At 48.8% G+C, this 21,692-nt stretch overlaps 1 protein-coding gene across 1 annotated transcript in view; it reads right to left on the bottom strand.

Moving 5' to 3' along the window:
* Positions 1 to 21,692, bottom strand: part of LOC148532589 (NACHT, LRR and PYD domains-containing protein 12-like) — a 127,963-nt gene that overhangs the window by 18,126 nt on the left and 88,145 nt on the right. The window contains exon 4 of the mRNA XM_088467629.1: positions 3,011 to 3,055. Coding sequence (XP_088323755.1) covers positions 3,011 to 3,055 — 45 coding nt within the window. The remainder of the gene's footprint in view (positions 1 to 3,010; positions 3,056 to 21,692) is intronic.

Below are 21,692 nucleotides of genomic sequence, written 5' to 3' on the forward strand. Positions count from 1 at the left end.
TAGACGCCTGTCATTTAACCATCGCCGGGATAAAAGCAGTCGGGAAGCCGGCTGTCGGGATTAGGTCCGCCAGCTTCCAGACTGCATACCCTTAGGGGACTCTCCCAGTATGAGAGCAGACAGGATCTGTCATTTACTATTGTGGTCAACTGTCACTAAAAAACTAGTGGACAATAATAAGGACCTTGCGTCAGATTTAGTAAGCAGTGCCACAGTTTCAAAAGGCATTTTTGACCATGAAATTTAAACGGCAATAATATTAAAAGGCAAAAAACACACCTGGTTTTGCATTTAATGTTCTTGCCATTTAAAATTTTGGAATGTAGCCGCTTTGTAGTACAGTAATTCAAGCCCTTTGTGTAAAAACACAAGACATCAAGGAACAGTGAATGCAGCCGCCTCCCAGCCGGGGTTAGACACCCAGACTACATTCTTATCCTAGGAGCTATAAATGTGCTGTAGGTTGGATGGGGTTTATTAAAGGGACACATTGGGGTCAAACAAATTAGGTGTGAATTGCGAGATTCAAATGTCAGGACACCATGCCGAACCCCTTGGAATACCCCCATAACTAATTTGGCAACTGGAGGTACCCCAAAATCACCTTTTTTCCTACTTTTTTTTTTTTTTTTGCATTTTGTGTTTAATTTGTTTGAGACTAAACTAAAAAAAAAAAAAAAAAGCACCAGACATTTGACACCATTTAAAAACCTTTAGTACTTTCCTTATGTCCACTCACAGACTTCTATAAAGTCCTGCTAACGAAATTATAAATTTTAGGGAGTCCAGGGTGGTCTCCCCACTTTTTCATGTGCTTCTCTCACATCGCATTTAGCAGTCAATTCGCAAAGCCCCGCTGCAGTACCGCAAATAAGCATTTTTACTTGGATTGGAGAATTCTTGGGTGCGCGCCAGGGGCGGATCTATAATAGGTGCAGTGTGTGGGGCACATGGACCCACACCACACACCCTGCACCCATATGTTTAATACTTACCTCTCCGCCTCCGGGGTCCCACTTCGGCGCCACTATAAGCGGCCATTTTCCCGGTGTTTTGCGCATGCACAGCAGAGAAGACATTGGGAAAATGCCCACGGTGCCATTTTCTAGGTGACCCGAGCTTGCACTGTAGACTCCGAGCACACACTAGTACCCAGAGTCTATAGGTGCGGCACTCGCCGCCAGAGAGAGGAGGGGGCCCAAGATAGAGACTGCACACAGGCCGCCTGCTCTCTTAGAAACTCTCCAGGTGTGCAAATTTGTGCCATCATGAAACAAACTCGCGCCTAACTGGATTGACCCCTAACCCTAGAATTCAAGTACATCCAATAATTGAAAAACATATTGTAACATACACAGAAGTTATATGTACAGCATACTTGCCGACAATCAGCTCCAGCCTTCCCGGAGGGAGCTGATTGTCGGCTAATAGCGGGGGGCGGAGCCGGGGGCGGCCATTTTGGGTCACACTGGGGGCGGAGCCGCACGATCGCGTCATCGTGACTCCGCCCCCTCTTCACAATGCCGTGATTTTCGGCATTGTGAAGCAGGGGGCGGGGCCACGATGACGCGATTCTGCGTGAATCACGTCACCGGGCCCCCCGCTGCGGGGATTTCTGTTTTTTTCAGGGGGGAGGTGGGGAGGGTGTGAGACTTCCGGGGGGCCGGGAGCGGCACCCGAAAATCGGGAGGGTAGGCAACCCTGATGTACAGCTGTTCCCATCTTATTGGTAGCCTGAACCTACAATGTTTGACATTACTGCAATAGTATCTCTATAGCTGGGTAACACTTTGGATGATGTGTACCCAGCAACGCGACATGTAGGGCCAACCCGACAATGCGACTGACGACCAAACGGGAGAGCGCATGGCCGGACAGAGGGTACACACTAGGCGAATGTGACAAAATATCGGACCTCTCTCTCTCTCCTCTATCTACCCTGTCATTCTGCCCCCGGGTCTGACAGTCAGGCAGTGAATCAGCAGCGCTCTGGTTTGCTGTAATGCTGGGTACACAATCCGCTCCGGAGGATCAGAGCTACATATTTGGTACATAGACTAGTGTGTACCCGCTATGTCGCTGACGATGCGCGCTCCCACACGCCGTCAGCAACCTCAGTCGGGTCCAACTGGGGGATATCTTTAGTGAGGACCATCGCTCCTGGCAATTGAGTATGCACTCACTCAGTATCGTCCATGCTCTACGTAGCTACTATTTAATTATTTATTCCTGGGGCTGTGGCCAAAGCGCACTACCTGTCACCACCATTGCTCCGATTAATCAATAACTTCAATTCAATCAATAAATTCGGCTGTGACCTCCTTTTTTCCCAAACTTATACAGTTGTCCGTGTCGTTATTTTATTTTAGTTAAGTAGATTGTAAGTAATAAAACCTATGGATGACTTATGGACTTTCCAGGTAATGTTAGATAGATTCTGCTAGGGTGTATCTAACAACAGACCCACACAGGCATAATGGGCGGAATTCAATTCTTTTCATCCCCTATCGCGCCCGACGGAGCTATTCTATTCTTGCTCCTGTCGGGCGCGATCAGCTGCCAAGCACTACATTTCAGCTCGCAGCCCCTGGGGGATGACAGCTGAAATGTGCTAAAAGTGACATGTTTGGGCGCTCAAACATCACTTTTCGCGATCGCGCCCAGCACTTGGGTCGGGGTTAGCCGTTTTACGCGGCTAAACCCGACCACTTTGGGTGCGATCAGCGTGAAACGCTGGCACAATTGAATAGCGGCCCGCGATCTCCTGTCACTTTAGACGGGAGATGCGGGCCGCGAAATCAATTGAATTCCGCCCAATTAGTTATAACTCCTTTAAGTGTTAATATCTGCAGTATAAACGCCAGAGTCATACGATTTAATGCACAGAAGCAAAGTTAGTTAGGAATTCTAAAACATATACCATTAAAAAAAAAAACTTTACATATAATTTATATTTAATTTCAGCAAGACAAATATTTCTGTTCATGAAAATAAACATAATAGAACTGACCTTTATTACAATACCTTGTAGTGGACTGACCCATTTTCTGTTTCCCTGGGGTGAGTGACACAAAGAGGCAAAAAGATAAAACATTATATGCCGAATATAAAAACATAGTACATCGGCCAGTATGAGGAGACCCTTCTAAAGTTATTTAATACCCCCCAAACCAGAGGAGTAATACAAATATAATATAACTATTCACTGCCCACATACAGATGTGTCCACATACATGTATCCTCCGTGTGCTACAAGTCGTGTTACACAACGTGAGTACAGTGCGACTCGGTAGCGCCAATCGTCTTTTCGTATGACTACATTGAAATGCGTCTTCGTTGCGTAGCAATGTGAATAGGAAACACAGGCAGCTTCTGTGTGCGGCTGTATCTGCGTGTGAAGTGCTACGTTACAGTGTCACAGCCGCTGACAGTGTAACGTAGCATTTTGCATGCAGATAGACCAGCAGCCGCGCACAAAATATTGACATTCCGCATATTTTAATTAGCAGAAGCAGCTTGTGTCCTATTCACATCGCTATGCGACTAAAGGTGCGTACAACCTTGCCGATATTTTGGACGACTGAACGATAGCGATATCATTAACGATAAATCGGGCAGTTTGTAAGCAAAAATTGATGACCGACAACCAACGATACGCGTTCCCCCAGGTTGTTGGTCTTTGTCGTTCAAGCCCGACCATGCAGCCAACCTGGCGAGATTGTTAGGTTATTGCATGTTCGGGGATGAGGGAGGGTGCCTGGCACTGAACGATATCGTTCTTGATAACGTTCAGTGCGTGCGCTCAATGTCGTTAACAACATTGAGCACACCCCTGCCGGGGACACGCTAGACGATTTCGCTCATGGAGTGAATAGTCTAGTGTGTACGCACCTAAAGATCCATTTGAAGGTGAAAAAGTTGTACGAAAAGACTATTGGCGCTACAGAGTCAAGCCACGGCAAGACGCGACTAGAAGGGCTGTTAAAAGCGCAAAGAGGCTAGATCTATATGGACACATCTGTAACTATATTCACTAATCAAATAAAAGAGTAAAAAAATTAAATAAAAAAGTATACAAGTAAACTGATTAGCGATGGTCCTAAAAGTGACCCTACAGTAATTAGTGCTTGCAGCGCGGTTCTGCATGTACTAGTACCGGTGATTGGCTGGGAGCACAGCGCCAAAAGCTTATCTGTGTCCTGCCCGCACCCAGATGTGTTACCAGGCTGTCACCTCCTCTCTGAGCCACATTTCCTTGTTCAAACTGGGCAATCCCAACTGTCCCCATTTGGGGGTTCTGTCCCGTCAGCGAGGATCATTGTCCTGTAGCCCAGAAAGTTACAGCTATGTCCTGTACACTACAGCCCTACTGTAACACCACTCCCAATACTAACTGCTGTCCTATCATTCTTTATTACTCTGCCAACGTCACCTCTCCCACTCAGGACACCTTTGCTCCCTGTACCTGCTATAGTGTGCGCTGACAGGTTCTTTGCCATTGTCATTATGGCATTAATGTAACCCTGGTTAAGGGTTTAAAGAAATACTGTATTAATGATAATATTCTGAGGTAAAATATAAAATATATATAATTAATGTATGTATGTACAAGTTGTGAGGTAAAACTTTGTATACAGATATATGTTAACCTATATGGTTTATTGAGGTGACTTGTATATAAATTAATGTACATTTATATTACTTTTGTATAATCTATATTAATACCCTTTTGAGGTACAAATATGCCCCAGTGTATGGGATATACATGCAGTGTAGAAGAAGGGACGGAGTAATATGGCTGGGAGTGACTTGGTTCCTGTCAGGAAAAGAAGGGCCATGTTATAGTGAGGTATATAAAGCAGCTGACAGGTAGTCAGGGGTTCCCTTCCTTGGTTGCTCAACCCCCATGTGCCCTGCCAGGCACAGAGGGGTGGAGCTGGAGAGGTAGCATGTCACAGCAGGAGCTGTGATAGGGATGGCCATCAGTAGTGTAACCATTGATGGTTGCCATCGATATTTAAATAGCAAATAACCATCGATGGTAACAAATTATTCACTGGATGACAACTGATGGTCATCCCCATCTTTTGACTGACTGTTACATAGACCAATCAGAACATGGGGGCGTGAATTCACGGGTGCGGGGGGCGGAGCTATGCTCAGTGTCCCGAAACTTTGTACAAAAATAGATAACCATTACTTTATGCTTTTACATCGATTGAGGGAAACCATCTGGTTCTCCCCCATCGATGTCAAAAACATTCAACATCGCCCATAAACCATTGATGGTCGGCCATCCCTAAGCTGTGATGCTAGTGGGAGCAGCGCGACTCACCCTGCAGGAGAGGCAGCTGACAGGGCTGCTGTATGCCAGAGCCGGTGACCGGGAGTCAGAAGAGGAAGGCCAGTGTGATGCTGTCAGCAGGTCTCCCTCAGCTGCCTGCAGGTTCCATTGAGCAGAGAGAGTAGTGAGCAGCTAGTCACAGACTACAGTCAGACAGCTGATCAGCTGCTACAAGAAAGTATAGATCAGCTGTCAGGAGGGGAGAGGGGGGGGGGGAAGCCAGAGTTCCCAGCCAGGTGAGGAGGCAGCTTAATGGGAGCCACAGAAGCAGTGAAAGTATCCACAACAGTGACCCCTACCTGCAGTGGGTAATATTACACACTGCTCTAACACAGCTCTAGCAGGAGAGGAGAGTAGAGCTGGGAAGGAGCAAGGCACATAGAGGGCTGATGTAGTCAGAAGCCAACAACCAGATAAGCTCCAGTCATGCATAGTACATACCTCCTGCCCTCCTATAAACTCTGGCGCTGTGGGAGTTTTATACAGAGACATTTAAACTGGTGTTTAGGCATAGCCCATTACATTGGTTAAGCTGTTATTCCTACTGTGGAGCTCATATCACAGTGAACAGACACTACAGGATACTGTTTAGGAGAGCTGTCCTAAATTAAATAAAAAGTATATATATGTTATGCAACTGGATAGGTTACAGTATAGTAAGACTAATTAACTTCAGTGGTGTCCCTCCCAGCGGCATCACCTGGTGCAGGGAGGGATGCGGTGTGCGTGCCAAAAAGGGGTGTGGCATTCCGGGCATGGGCATGGCCACGTGTGAAGGGGCCGAACCCCCATGGTCCGACTCCCGTCACCATGCTGCTCATCACTGTGTGTAGTGCCTGCCGGCTACCTCACAGTATCAGGAGCCGGGGGCTGCACTTAAGTATACAGTGCAGAACCAGGGGGGGGGTCTGCACCTTGGAGTCACCCCTCAGCAGGTGACACACGGGTGCGTCCCGCACCCCCCTTGTGACGGTGTATCCAAGTGGTCCTTGCAGGTTGCAAGCGGGAAGCCGGCTGACCTTATACAGACAGCCGGCTTCCCGACTGTCATATCCCGGCGAGGGTGAATTGCCGGGCATCTAGATGTAGACGCCGGACATTACCCCAACGCCGGGAGACCGGCGCCCGGTATCCCGATCGAAGGGATGCCGGGCGCCGCGAGCAGACAGCCGCAGGGGGGGAGGGTTAGGTTTAGGGCACCCGGGGGGGACGACTTAGGGTTAGGCACCCCCCCGGGAGGGTTAGGGTTAGGCTAGGGGAGGGAGGGTTAGGCACCCCCCCGGGGGACTTCGGTTTAGGCAGCGGGGAAGGGGGGGGGGGTTAGGGACAGGCACTTAGAGGGGGAGGTTGGGCACCCCTAAGGAGGGTTAGGGTTAGGTTAGACAATACTTACCTTAGCGACGATCGGGATTTCCAGCGCTGTCGGGCTTCCGCTGCCGAGCTCTGCTCATCTGTCGGCCAGGCGCTGCTGGGAATCGTACCGTGCGGCCGGCGGTATTTCATACCGATTCCCTTGTGACGCCACTGATTAACTTATTGTAGCTGCAGCCAATGAACAGGAGGCTCTATAGTCTATAGACTCTGGATTTTTATTCTTGCCAATTCCTTATACTGGGAAGTGATAGCATAATGGTATGCAGTCTCTCCCTAGGATATAACAGAGACTAAATACACATGGTGACATGGGACACTACTGCATATATTCTCTACTGCTTATAACGTAAGAGGCAGGAGCATCCAGGAAAGTAAATTAACATTATAGAACAGAAATGAATATCAAAAGCACCATCAATGGTTTAAAACATAGAAATAACAGAATAGAATCAAAACCCCATATTTATTAAGCAGGAGTTTTGTTAACCATAAAGCCGCCGTCAAACAATAGACGTGCCTGCAGCAGGGGAGTTTGGGATAAGCACTGCTTAGATCACTAGGATCTGTGCAGATTTTGTTTTATTTAACCACTTAACTGGCTAATAATTATACCAGAAAAAGCCCCCAAATTATTGTGTTTTTTTTTTATTACCAAATGATGTAAATAATAGCCATTTCATCCGGATTCTAAATATAGTTTTTTGTTTGTTTTTTTAAAATGCTAAATCAAGTTGAAATAGCCATTCTTTACATAATGTGATCATTAAAAATAAATCTACTATCTTAGGGACATTTATATAAAAAAAACAAAAAAAAAAACTCCCCGCTATCTATAACAATAACCATCTGTCCCTCCTGAATTTACCCACAAACCTCAGAGTGAATGAGGAAGTGGAAAGTCTATTTATGTATTTTGTGCTACTGTAAATTGACAGACATTTTCACACACCAATTAAAAAGCCCCAGGAAATTCATCTCAATTGAAGTGGTTTCAATAGAAACCGCCGTCAAATAGAACACGCCACGGCGGATTTAGAGATTGCTTTTCAGCAGAACCGAACAGCACAACACTCAAACTTCGGGGGTTTAGAGAACACTGAATTCCGGCTCTGATCACTTTTAGTGGTTACAGGCTGGCTCAGGTCTGATGTAAGTTTGGAACTTGGATTTAAAGAAACAAATATCTGGTTTTGGATTGCTTGCTCACAGTTTCAAATTACAGTACATGGATTTTAGCGTTTTTTTTTTATAAATTTGAAAGAAATCCAAAACAAAAATGAGCCGAAAATATTTTACAAGTGGTATTTCCAAAACCATAATTTCTGCTTCAGGGTCCATAGGGGGTCCACAGGGTTGACCTTGGGGTATAGCTGGATGTGGATCCACGCAGTTAAAGCTTTGCTGCTCCCAGGATGCACTTGGGTCCGTCCTCCTCTATACCCCTCCCCCGAGCCACAGGCACCTCAGTTTTAGTTGGTGCCCGGCCGGAGTCGGGTCACCCTGCGCAGTGGGGCTGCATAAGCAGCCCCTAAGCTTTATTTTTATTTAAAAAAAAAGAAAAGAAGATTTTATTATTTTTTACTATCTTCAGAGCGGCAGCAATGGACTGTCCTTCTGGACGTCCACGCTGCCGCTCCAACAGCCCCGCTTTCGCTGCGACGCCGGTACTGATCCAGGGATCGCAGCGGGACCCCGGAGTCAGTGCTAGCGTGGCTCCGGGAGCTCCCACTGACTGATGCCGGACACAAGGGGCCAGGTAAGCCGCGTGCAGCGCTTCGCGCTGCGCGCAAGGGAAATGCAGTCTTTTAGCCGCCGGTCTCTGGGGACAGACCGGCGGCGCTAGTAGTGGTGGCGGGCTCCCCCTCTTCAGGAATACCCCACGTGTCTGCTGGCCTCCAGGGTGTAAGTACCGGCGGGGAACCGGCATCCCTGGGGGTTTAATACTAGCAGGGGAGGCAGCTTCCCTGCTTTAGCGCTCCTCCCCTCACCTCAGCCCAGCGCGCCTTCTCTCATGTCTGCTGGCGTCGCTGGGCTGTTATCTCCTGGCCACTCCTCCTCAGTACTCTCCGGCGGCCATCTTCAGGCAGCATCGCAGAGCTCCCAGGCAGGCTTCCAGTGGACCGGTCCCCCTGCGTACCTCTCCCCTGATCAGGACAGTGTTCGCAGCGCTATAGCCCTCCCAGACACTGAACCTGGGAGGTTGATTGTAGCGGAAGGTGCAGTGAGTAATACTTCTCTGCATGGTATGTGACTATTGCTAGTGCTGCTGTCTGTGCTTTTCTACTTACTGTCAGCTTTTTACCTATCCCTTTCCTTCTCCTACGGCCCGCAGGTGCGTGGGGGAGGGGTGTTCTTTCTGTGTAACCTCACTTATATAGATCTACGTCACATACTGCGATGTGCTCCTCAGTACCAGTTGGTGGGCTGTTTGTGTTGCATACTTGGGAGTGCGTGGGTGTTATACGCCTTACCTCGTTTCGGTGATACACTTTTATTGCGAAAAGTTTGTGTCATGTCTGATGAGGAGAATGAGCGCTCCGAGGCTCCTGTGTTGTTTTCCTGCCGACGCTGTTCGGCAGGAGTTGACGGGGCGGATTTGTCTCAGGACGGTCTGTGCGGGCGGTGCCACCTGGTACCTGGACCCTCTAAATCCCCGATGACGCAGGATCCTCCGTGGGCGATGTTTACGCAAGTGCTGGCGTCGATCGCAGACCGGCTTGCGGTCCCGACTGCGGCCCCTTCTAGGGCGTTGCCCCAGCCTACCATCCCCCGTTCCCCGGGTGTGACGCGTCTGGTGCAGTCTCCTCCCGGGTCTCAGACTGTGGGTCCTTATGCGGGTTTGCCTGTATTTGTGCAATCCCCCACGGTGCCGCAGCAGTCGATGGTACCTTTTCAGGGGTATCCTCAGGCGGTACCCCCTCCCTGGGTGGATGTCCTCTCCAGTTCTGTTCAGAGCCTGGCGGCTTCGTCATCGGCCTTTCAATCTATGTTGTACAGTGATTTGCCCCCTCGGGCGTCCAAGCGACCCGTTCCGGCTTCACTGGCGACTAAGTTCACGGACGACGGGGAGATCCATGAGGACTCTGACTCGGATGCCGGGGCTCAGGAGGTGGAGGCTAAGTCTTCCATTAATGTGCCGGCATTGGTTAGGGCGGTGCGGGCCATCCTTCACATTGAGGAGGATGTGCCGGCCCCCAGGTCAAAGTACCCAAATTTTAAGGCGGCCAAAGTAGCTTTGACGGTTTTTCCCCTGTCCGACCAGTTAACGGATCATATGGCAGGGGCCTGGCAGTTGCCCAGCAAGAGGTTCCAACCGCAGAAGCGGTTGGCTTCAAACTATCCGTTTCCGGAGACTCATTGCAGGAAGTGGGAAACTCTGCCTGCCGTGAATTCCCACGTTACCCGCTTAATTAAAAACGGTACGCTGCCTTTGTCGTCTATCTCCTCCCTGAAAGATCCCACGGACAGGAAAGTCAAGACTTGTTTAAAGTCTATCTACTCTCTCTCGGGGGCGGTGGCCCGTCCGTCCATGGCCATCTCTTGGGTGGCTAAGGCCAACGCTTTGGAGGATACCTTTCCGGAAGATGCTCCAGAGATCCAGAGAGCATTGATAGGACAAATGAGGGATGCGGCTTCCTACATTGGGGAAGCATCGTTAGATGCAAGCCTGCTGACCTCTCGGGTGTCGGCTGCAGCTGTGTCGGCGCGTCGGTCCTTGTGGCTGAGGTCTTGGAAAGCTGACACTCACTCCAAAAAGGGCCTGGAGGCCTTACCTTTTAATGGGGAGTTGCTTTTTGGTCCAGACTTGGACAAAATTGTGGATACTCTGGCTAAGTCTAAATCAGCCTTCCTCCCTTGGCTTCTGCACCTACTAAGGTACGGAGCTCTGCCTTTCAGTCCTTTCGGGTTCAGGGCAAGGACCAAAGGTCAGTCCTTCCCAAGGCAGTCGGCGACCAAGGCCGCTTCTACGCCCAAGAAGCAGGCCTGGAGTGCCAGGCGCCCTTCTTCCAAGCAGGAAGATAAACCTTCTGCCTGATGGGACGGGCCTCTCTGAGTGGGAGGCCGACTTCTTCTATTTGCCCAGTGCTGGCACAATACCACCACGGATGCCTGGGTTCGAGAAGTGGTCTCCCAGGGGTACGCCCTGTCTTTTCGGCACAGACCACCCCAGCAGTTTTTCTGCACGAGTCCTTCTCAGGATACGAAAAAGACTTTACAGATTCAGGAAGCTATAGAGTCCGTGCTGAAAGCAGGGGTCATTGTTCCCGTTCCTCAATTACAACGAGGGACGGGGTACTATTCTTCTCTGTTTATGGTGCAGAAACCCAATGGTTCTCATCGCCCTATCCTCAACTTGAAGTCTCTGAACAAATTTCTCAGAGTTCCCAAGTTCAGGATGGAAATGTTACATTCCATCATTCTGGCGATGGAACCGAGGGATTACATGGTGTCCCTGGATATCCAGGACGCCTACCTCCATGTTCCGATAGCACCTTCGCACCAGCGGTATCTGAGGTTCGCTATCTGTCAACATAATTTTCAGTTCCGGGCGCTACCCTTTGGCCTCTCCACGGCACCGAGGGTGTTCACGAAGATTATGGCGGTCATGGCCGCACATCTTCGGAACCAGAATGTACGGCTGCTGCCGTATCTGGACGACCTCCTGTTGCTGGCGAGCTCCCCGGAGGTACTGTTTCAACATCTCCACCTGACAATCGCTTGCCTGCAAGCGCACGGGTGGCTGATAAATTGGAAAAAGTCCTCCCTGATTCCATCACAGCGGATGGTTCATTTGGGAGCCCTGCTGGATTCGCGTCAGCAAAGGATCTTCCTGACTCCGGAGAAGGTCTCCTCCCTGCAGCTGCGGATACGCAGTTGCCTGAGCAGTTGCCGCCTGTCGGTCCATTCGGCTATGAGAGTTCTGGGGTCCATGGTGTCGACATGGTGGAATTTGCCCAGTTCCATTCCCGGCCCCTGCAGGGGCTGATTCTGTTGGAATGGAACGGGTTACCTCACCGGATCCGCTCTCAGATGCTGGTGTTGCCCCCGGAGGTTCGGCAGTCTTTGGCTTGGTGGCTTCAGACAGCGCATTTGGTCGAGGGGTGCCCCTTTTGGATCCCGGACTGGGTCCTACTCACGACGGATGCCAGTCTCCGGGGTTGGGGGGCAGTGACCGGCTCATTATCGCTTCAGGGTCGTTGGTCCGCGGAAGAAGCACTTCTCCCCATCAACATCCTGGAACTGCGGGCAGTATACAGCGCCCTGCAGTCGTCCGGCCCCGCTCTTCACGGAAGGGCGGTTCAGGTGCAGTCCGACAACGCCACCACGGTGGCGTACATCAACCACCAAGGAGGAACTCGCAGTCGGGCAGCGATGTCGGAGGTGTCTCGCATTCTTGCTTGGGCGGAGTGTCACATTCCAGCGATCTCGGCAGTCTTCATTCCCGGAGTCCTCAATTGGGAGGCGGACTTCCTCAGCCGTCAAGACGTGCATCCCGGGGAATGGTCGCTTCACCCAGAGGTGTTTCAGCTACTCGTGGACAGGTGGGGGCTGCCGGAGCTGGACATGATGGCCTCCCGTCACAATCACAAGTTTACGGGTCAAGGACAAGAGACGCAGGCGCCTGTCTGGTAGACGCGCTGTCGGTGAAATGGATGTTTCACCTGGCGTATCCGTTTCCTCCGATATCCCTGCTTCCTCGGGTTCTGCGGAAATTCAAGCAGGACGGCGGCACGCTCGTGTTGGTAGCTCCGGCGTGGCCCAGACGTCCTTGGTACTCCGATCTGCAGGGCCTCTCCATCGACGCTCCGTACCTTCTCCCTCAGCGTCGGGACCTGTTGTCTCAAGGGCCCTGCCTTTACCCGGATCTGGGTCGGCTGTCTTTGACGGCGAGGCTCTTGAGACAGCCGTCTTGAGGTCTAGGGGTTTCTCCAGTTCGGTTATTGGTACCATGCTTAGGGCACGCAAGCCTGCTTCCGCACGGATTTACCACAGGGTGTGGCGCACTTATTTTCAGTGGTGTGAATCCAGAAACTATGATCCGCAGGTGTCCCGGGTTTCCAGAATCTTGGAGTTTCTTCAATCGGGTTTGGACCTCGGCTTACGCCTGGCCTCTCTGAAGGTTCATGTGTCTGCTTTGTCCGTGTGGTTTCAGCGACGGATTGCTACACTACCGGATGTTCACACCTTTTGCCAGGGTGTTCTCAGGATCCAGCCTCCCTTCGTGCCTCCGGTGGCTCCTTGGGACTTGGCGGTGGTGCTATGGGTCTTACAGGGTCCTCCTTTTGAGCCGCTTGAGTCGGTGGAACTCAAGTGGCTGACGTTTAAGACCGTTTTTCTCCTGGCAGGAGGGTGTCAGAATTGGGGGGCACTTTCCTGTCGCCCTCCTTTTCTGATTTTTCACCAGGACAGAGCGGTGCTCCGCACTCGTCTGGAGTTTTTGCCCAAAGTGGTCTCCAAGTTCCACATTAATCAGGAACTTGTTGTGCCAGCTTTTCAGTCACCTGATCTTTCAGCTGGTGAGGCTTCCTTAGATGTAGATGTAGTCCGGGCACTTAGAATCTATGTGGACCGGACTGCTTCGGTTAGGTAGTCGGATTCATTGTTTGTCCTCTTCGGTTTTCACAAGAGGGGTTGGCCTGCCAACAAGCAAACGTTAGTCCGTTGGCTTCGTTCAGTTATTTGTGAGGCTTATGCACAGGAGGGTTTACCTGTGCCAGCCTCTGTTAAGGCTCATTCCACTCGTTCTGTGGGTCCCTCTTGGGCTGCTAGACGTGGTGCCTCCGCTGTTCAGCTGTGTAAGGCAGCCACTTGGTCTTCAATTCAAACGTTTTTGAGGTTCTATGCATTTGACACCTTCGCCTCTCAGGATGCATCCTTCGGGCGCCGGGTGCTCCTTTCAGCACAGGAGCGTCCCCGCCCTTAGTTGAACTGCTTTGGGACATCCCCAAGGTCAACCCTGTGGACCCCCTATGGACCCTGAAGTAGAAAACAAGAGATATGGTAAGAACTTACCTTTGTTATCTGTGTTTCTACGAAGTCCATAGGGTCCACAGGGCGCCCGCCCTGACGCACCTGGCTTCATATGGGCTGTGTGGCTGGTCACTGGTTTTTCCGTCTCCCATTTACGTGAGTATGGTTTCTTGTGTGTTCCAGTCTTCCTTCTCTCTGTTTAGTCTCCTCCTCCGGCCTTGGCTGCTTACCAACTGAGGTGCCTGTGGTTCGGAGGCGGGGTATAGAGGAGGACGGACCCAAGTGCATCCTGGGAGCAGCAATGTTTTAACTGCGTGGTGCCCATGGATCCAGATCCAGCTATACCCCAAGGTCAACCCTGTGGACCCTATGGACTTCGTAGAAACAGAGATAACAAAGGTAAGTTCTTACCATATCTCTTGTTATTTGAGGGTGGTTTTGCCAAAAAACAGAACACTGGGGTCCGTGCACATCTCTAGGGGGATGGTCATTTAGAAACAGTCAAAGATCGACAGGGGTTTCAGTGTAAACATCAAACCTGACCTTTAGTAAATACTATCAGTTTTACATTGAAAATGCCATCTAGTAAATTTAGCCTGCTGACTTTTCGATCTCCCTGTATCAGTTCATTGTGACAGTCCCCTGCTCATACATATAGTATAGTCAGAATGGGGAGGGGAGGGTCACACACTGAGAACAGCAGGAAATTCTCCCTGTTACACTGTATACTTGTCATTACCTGAGAGCTCAGCTCCGACAGTGCAGGGAGATCAGGGACCGTGTTACACACAGACAGGGAGAGGAGTGACACAAGGAACAGATGAGGTGACACATAATTCTCCCTGTTACACTGTATAGATTATATACCTGTCATTACCTGAGAGCTCAGCTCCGTCAGTGCAGGGAGATCTGGGACCGTGTTATACACAGACAGGGAGAGGAGTGACACAAGGAACAGATCAGGTGACACATAATTCTCCCTGTTACACTGTATACATTATATACTTGTCATTACCTGAGAGCTCAGCTCCGTCAGTGCAGGGAGATCAGGGACCGTGTTATACACAGACAGGGAGAGGAGTGACACAAGGAACAGATCAGGTGACACATAATGATCTCTCTCTGTATAACTCTTACATTCCTTACACAACTGTCCCAGCGATCTCTGTCTGTACAGCGGACCTGTCACCTACACATTGGAGCAGACACCATATAATCTGACAGCTGTATTGTTTATTTCGTACTCACTATTTACAAGACTGCAGCCTCTGGGGCAGCTATGAATATTCATGAGTATTAATGAGAGGAGGGAGCAGCCCATGTACTGGCAGACACACCCTGTGACATCATAGGGATGCGGAGTTCACAGGAGAATATTGTCCCAGGAACTTCTGTCTCTACCAAGAGCTGCAGTAATTTACATAACTGAGGGTCCTATTTATCATTCAATATTTGCAGCATATCCCCCGAAAATAGGTACCTGCAGATATTAAGTATCACCCCAATCTACCATGGACAGACGGCAGTACATATCTCTGATAACTGCTGCGGCCTATCCATTTCAGACACCAGCCACAACCTCCATGAGCATCTATGGGGGATGGAAAGCGGACAGATTTACCAAGCTCCAGAATGCAAAACAAAGATGATGAAACAAACATTTCCAATTGTAATTCATCTGTCCATAAGACCATTTTCCAGTCCTCAGTAGCCACTAGTGGTGCTCCGTGGCCCAGACAAGCCTCTGATCATTGCTGCAGCACAGCGTTAGTCCTTAGCCCAGTACTTGTTCCCTGAAAAAGTCTTTTTTGAAATGCACTTTCATTTCAGTTGTTGCTATAACCTAAACTATTCTTATTGTTTTATTTGTGTGTTTACCTCAGTCTACAGCTTACCTTTGTATTATTTCAGGTTATTCACCGGACTTTAATTAAAACACTGGAAGTGTAGGTGTGCTCTAAAGCTGGGCAACCACTATACAATTATCTGTCAGATATCTGTCCAATCTGGCTGGCTGGAATGGAAACCTGGTAATGTATGGGAGCAAATGACAATTGTCCATTTGCTCAGTCACAAACACTGGAAATAGCCAAAAATGGTCGTTCAGACAAATTGGTTAAGAACACAAATGTAAAAAATTAATACATTTTTTGTCCTTTTTTCGGTGTTTAAAACTATATGATGGATTGTCATTTGCTCCTATACATTACCAGATTTTCATTCCAACCAGCCAGATTGGGCAGATATCAGACAGATAATTGTATAGTGGATGCCCAGCATAACAATTCTGTATGGTAATGTATATAGGATCCTGTAGTGAGTATTTAATCCGGCTCTGGAGACCTGAATCCCCCGGCTGTGTTCTGACCTGTACACTGCCCTATTTATAGGAACCCTCCTACTCCTGCCATCTCTGTCATTACGTCCCTGCATCATACTGATGTACTTTTTCTCTCTCCTCCTCTATAGAATGCCGGAGAGGAGATGCAGGGGGTAGTGATGGGGACAGGGCCAAACAATTCCCGGCATTAAATCCCACGGCGGTGGGCAAATATGAAACAAATCATACGTCGGTGAAGACGGGGCAGGGCCACAGGAAACAATTTCCATAGATTAGAATCGTATTGGACATGCCTCCTCCCCACGACAGAGAAACTATTGCTGGCTATACAGTAGTAACTGCTGACATCACAGAGGCACTATTGCTGGCTACACAGTAGTAACTGCTGACATCACAGAGACACTATTGCTGGCTATACAGTAGTAACTGCTGACATCACAGAGACACTATTGCTGGCTATACAGTAGTAACTGCTGACATCACAGAGACACTATTGCTGGCTATACAGTAGTAACTGCTGACATCACAGAGACACTATTGCTGGCTATACAGTAGTAGCTGCTGACATCACAGAGACACTATTGCTGGCTATACAGTAGTAACTGCTGACATCACAGAGACACTATTGCTGGCTACACAGTAGTAACTGCTGACATCACAGAGGCACCATTGCTGGCACTGCTGACATCACAGAGACACTATTGCTGGCTATACAGTAGTAGCTGCTGACATCACAGAGGCACCATTGCTGGCACTGCTGACATCACAGAGACACTATTGCTGGCTATACAGTAGTAGCTGCTGACATCACAGAGGCACTATTGCTGGCTACACAGAAGTAACTGCTGACATCACAGAGGCACTATTGCTGGCTACACAGTAGTAACTGCTGACATCACAGAGGCACTATTGCTGGCTATACAGTAGAAACTGCTGACATCACAGAGGCACCATTGCTGGCAATGCTGACATCACAGAGACACTATTGCTGGCTATACAGTAGTAACTGCTGATATCACAGAGACACTATTGCTGGCTAAACAGTAGTAACTGCTGACATCACAGAGGCACTATTGCTGGCTATACAGTAGTAACTGCTGACATCACAGAGGCACCATTGCTGGCAATGCTGACATCACAGAGACACTATTGCTGGCTATACAGTAGTAACTGCTGACATCACAGAGACACTATTGCCGGCTATACAGTAGTAGCTGCTGACATCACAGAGGCACTATTGCCGGCTATACAGTAGTAACTGCTGACATCACAGAGGCACTAATGCCGGCTATACAGTAGTAGCTGCTGACACCACAGAGGCACTATTGCCGGCTATACAGTAGTAACTGCTGACACCACAGAGGCACTATTGCCGGCTATACAGTAGTAACTGCTGACACCACAGAGGCACTATTGCCGGCTATACCGTAGTAACTGCTGACATCACAGAGGCACTATTGCCGGCTACACAGTAGTAACTGCTGACATCACAGAGGCACTGTTGCTGGCTATACAGTAGTAACTGCTGACATCACAGAGGCACTATTGCCGGCTATACAGTAGTAACTGCTGACACCACAGAGACACTATTGCTGGCTATACAGTAGTAACTGCTGACATCACAGAGGCACTATTGCAGGCTATACAGTAGTAACTGCTGACATCACAGAGGCACTATTGCTGGCTATACAGTAGTAACTGCTGACATCACAGAGGCACTATTGCTGGCTATACAGTAGTAACTGCTGACATTACAGAGGCACTATTGCTGGCTATACAGTAGTAACTGCTGACATCACAGAGGCACTATTGCTGGCTATACAGTAGTAACTGCTGACATCACAGAGGCATCACAGAGGCACTATTGCTGGCTATACAGTAGAAGCTGCAGACATCACAGAGGCACTATTGCTGGCTATACAGTAGTAACTGCTGACATCACAGAGGCACTATTGCTGGCTATACAGTAGTAGCTGCTGACACCACAGAGGCACTATTGCCGGCTATACAGTAGTAACTGCTGACACCACAGAGGCACTATTGCCGGCTATACAGTAGTAACTGCTGACACCACAGAGGCACTATTGCCGGCTATACCGTAGTAACTGCTGACATCACAGAGGCACTATTGCCGGCTACACAGTAGTAACTGCTGACATCACAGAGGCACTGTTGCTGGCTATACAGTAGTAACTGCTGACATCACAGAGGCACTATTGCCGGCTATACAGTAGTAACTGCTGACACCACAGAGACACTATTGCTGGCTATACAGTAGTAACTGCTGACATCACAGAGGCACTATTGCAGGCTATACAGTAGTAACTGCTGACATCACAGAGGCACTATTGCTGGCTATACAGTAGTAACTGCTGACATCACAGAGGCACTATTGCTGGCTATACAGTAGTAACTGCTGACATTACAGAGGCACTATTGCTGGCTATACAGTAGTAACTGCTGACATCACAGAGGCACTATTGCTGGCTATACAGTAGTAACTGCTGACATCACAGAGGCATCACAGAGGCACTATTGCTGGCTATACAGTAGAAGCTGCAGACATCACAGAGGCACTATTGCTGGCTATACAGTAGTAACTGCTGACATCACAGAGGCACTATTGCTGGCTATACAGTAGTAACTGCTGACATCACAGAGGCACTAATGCTGGCTATACAGTAGTAGCTGCTGACATCACAGAGGCACTATTACTGGCTATACAGTAGTAGCTGCTGACATCACAGAGGCCCTATTGCTGGCTATACAGTAGTAACTGCTGACATCACAGAGGCCCTATTGCTGGCTATACAGTAGTAACTGCTGACATCACAGAGGCCCTATTGCTGGCTATACAGTAGTAGCTGCTGACATCACAGAGGCACTATTGCTGGCTATGCAGTAGTAGCTGCTTACATCACAGAGGCACTATTGCTGGCTATACAGTAGTAACTGCTGACATCACAGAGGCACTATTGCTGGCTATACAGTAGTAACTGCTGACATCACAGAGACACTATTGCTGGCTATACAGTAGTAACTGACATTACAGAGGCACTATTGCTGGCTATACAGTAGTAGCTGCTGACATCACAGAGACACTATTGCTGGCTATACAGTAGTAACTGCTGACATCACAGAGACACTATTGCTGGCTACACAGTAGTAACTGCTGACATCACAGAGGCACCATTGCTGGCACTGCTGACATCACAGAGACACTATTGCTGGCTATACAGTAGTAGCTGCTGACATCACAGAGACACTATTGCTGGCTATACAGTAGTAACTGCTGACATCACAGAGGCACTATTGCTGGATATACAGTAGTAACTGCTGACATCACAGAGACACTATTGCTGGCTATACAGTAGTAACTGCTGACATCACAGAGACACTATTGCTGGCTACACAGTAGTAACTGCTGACATCACAGAGGCACCATTGCTGGCACTGCTGACATCACAGAGACACTATTGCTGGCTATACAGTAGTAGCTGCTGACATCACAGAGGCACTATTGCTGGCTACACAGTAGTAACTGCTGACATCACAGAGGCACTATTGCTGGCTATACAGTAGTACCTGCTGACATCACAGAGGCACTATTGCTGGCTATACAGTAGTACCTGCTGACATCACAGAGGCCCTATTGCTGGCTACACAGTAGTAACTGCTGACATCACAGAGGCACCATTGCTGGCACTGCTGACATCACAGAGACACTATTGCTGGCTATACAGTAGTAGCTGCTGACATCACAGAGGCACTATTGCTGGCTATACAGTAGTAACTGCTGACATCACAGAGACACTATTGCTGGCTATACAGTAGTAGCTGCTGACATCACAGAGACACTATTGCTGGCTATACAGTAGTAGCTGCTGACATCACAGAGACACTATTGCTGACTATACAGTAGTAACTGCTGACATCACAGAGACACTATTGCTGGCTATACAGTAGTAACTGCTGACATTACAGAGGCACTATTGCTGGCTATACAGTAGTAACTGCTGACATCACAGAGACACTATTGCTGACTATACAGTAGTAGCTGCTGACATCACAGAGGCACTATTGCTGGCTATACAGTAGTAACTGCTGACATCACAGAGACACTATTGCTGGCTATACAGTAGTAACTGCTGACATCACAGAGACACTATTGCTGGCTATACAGTAGTAGCTGCTGACATCACAGAGGCACTATTGCTGGTTATACAGTAGTACCTGCTGACATCACAGAGGCACTATTGCCGGCTATACAGTAGTAACTGCTGACACCACAGAGGCACTATTGCTGGCTAAACAGTAGTACCTGCTGACATCACAGAGGCACTATTGCTGGCTATACAGTAGTAACTGCTGACATCACAGAGACACTATTGCTGGCTATACAGTAGTAACTGCTGACGCCACAGAGGCACTATACTATTGCTGGCTATACAGTAGTAACTGCCGACATCACAGAGGCACTATTGCTGGCTATACAGTAGTAACTGCTGACATCACAGAGACACTATTGCTGGCTATACAGTAGTAACTGCTGACATCACAGAGACACTATTGCTGGCTACACAGTAGTAACTGCTGACATCACAGAGGCACCATTGCTGGCACTGCTGACATCACAGAGACACTATTGCTGGCTATACAGTAGTAGCTGCTGACATCACAGAGGCACTATTGCTGGCTACACAGTAGTAACTGCTGACATCACAGAGGCACTATTGCTGGCTATACAGTAGTAACTGCTGACATCACAGAGACACTATTGCTGGCTACACAGTAGTAACTGCTGACATCACAGAGACACTATTGCTGGCTATACAGTAGTAACTGCTGACATCACAGAGACACTATTGCTGGCTACACAGCAGTAACTGCTGACATCACAGAGGCACCATTGCTGGCACTGCTGACATCACAGAGACACTATTGCTGGCTATACAGTAGTAGCTGCTGACATCACAGAGGCACTATTGCTGGCTACACAGTAGTAACTGCTGATATCACAGAGGCACTATTGCTGGCTATACAGTAGTACCTGCTGACATCACAGAGACACTATTGCTGGCTATACAGAAGTAACTGCTGACATCACAGAGACACTATTGCTGGCTACACAGTAGTAACTGCTGACATCACAGAGACACTATTGCTGGCTACACAGTAGTAACTGCTGACATCACAGAGGCACCATTGCTGGCACTGCTGACATCACAGAGACACTATTGCTGGCTATACAGTAGTAGCTGCTGACATCACAGAGGCACTATTGCTGGCTACACAGTAGTAACTGCTGACATCACAGAGGCACTATTGCAGGCTATACCGTAGTAACTGCTGACATCATAGAGGCACTATTGCTGGCTATACAGTAGTAACTGCTGACATCACAGAGGAACTATTGCCGGCTATACCGTAGTAACTGCTGACATCACAGAGGCACTATTGCTGGCTATACAGTAGTAACTGCTGACATCACAGAGGCACCATTGCTGGCAATGCTGACATCACAGAGACACTATTGCTGGCTATACAGTAGTAACTGCTGATATCACAGAGACACTATTGCTGGCTAAACAGTAGTAACTGCTGACATCACAGAGACACTAATGCTGGCTATACAGTTGTACCTGCTGACATCACAGAGAC

Source organism: Taudactylus pleione, unplaced genomic scaffold, assembly GCF_031769625.1.
Source record: "Taudactylus pleione unplaced genomic scaffold, aTauple2 ptg000073l, whole genome shotgun sequence".
Taxonomy (NCBI): Eukaryota; Metazoa; Chordata; class Amphibia; order Anura; family Myobatrachidae; genus Taudactylus; species Taudactylus pleione.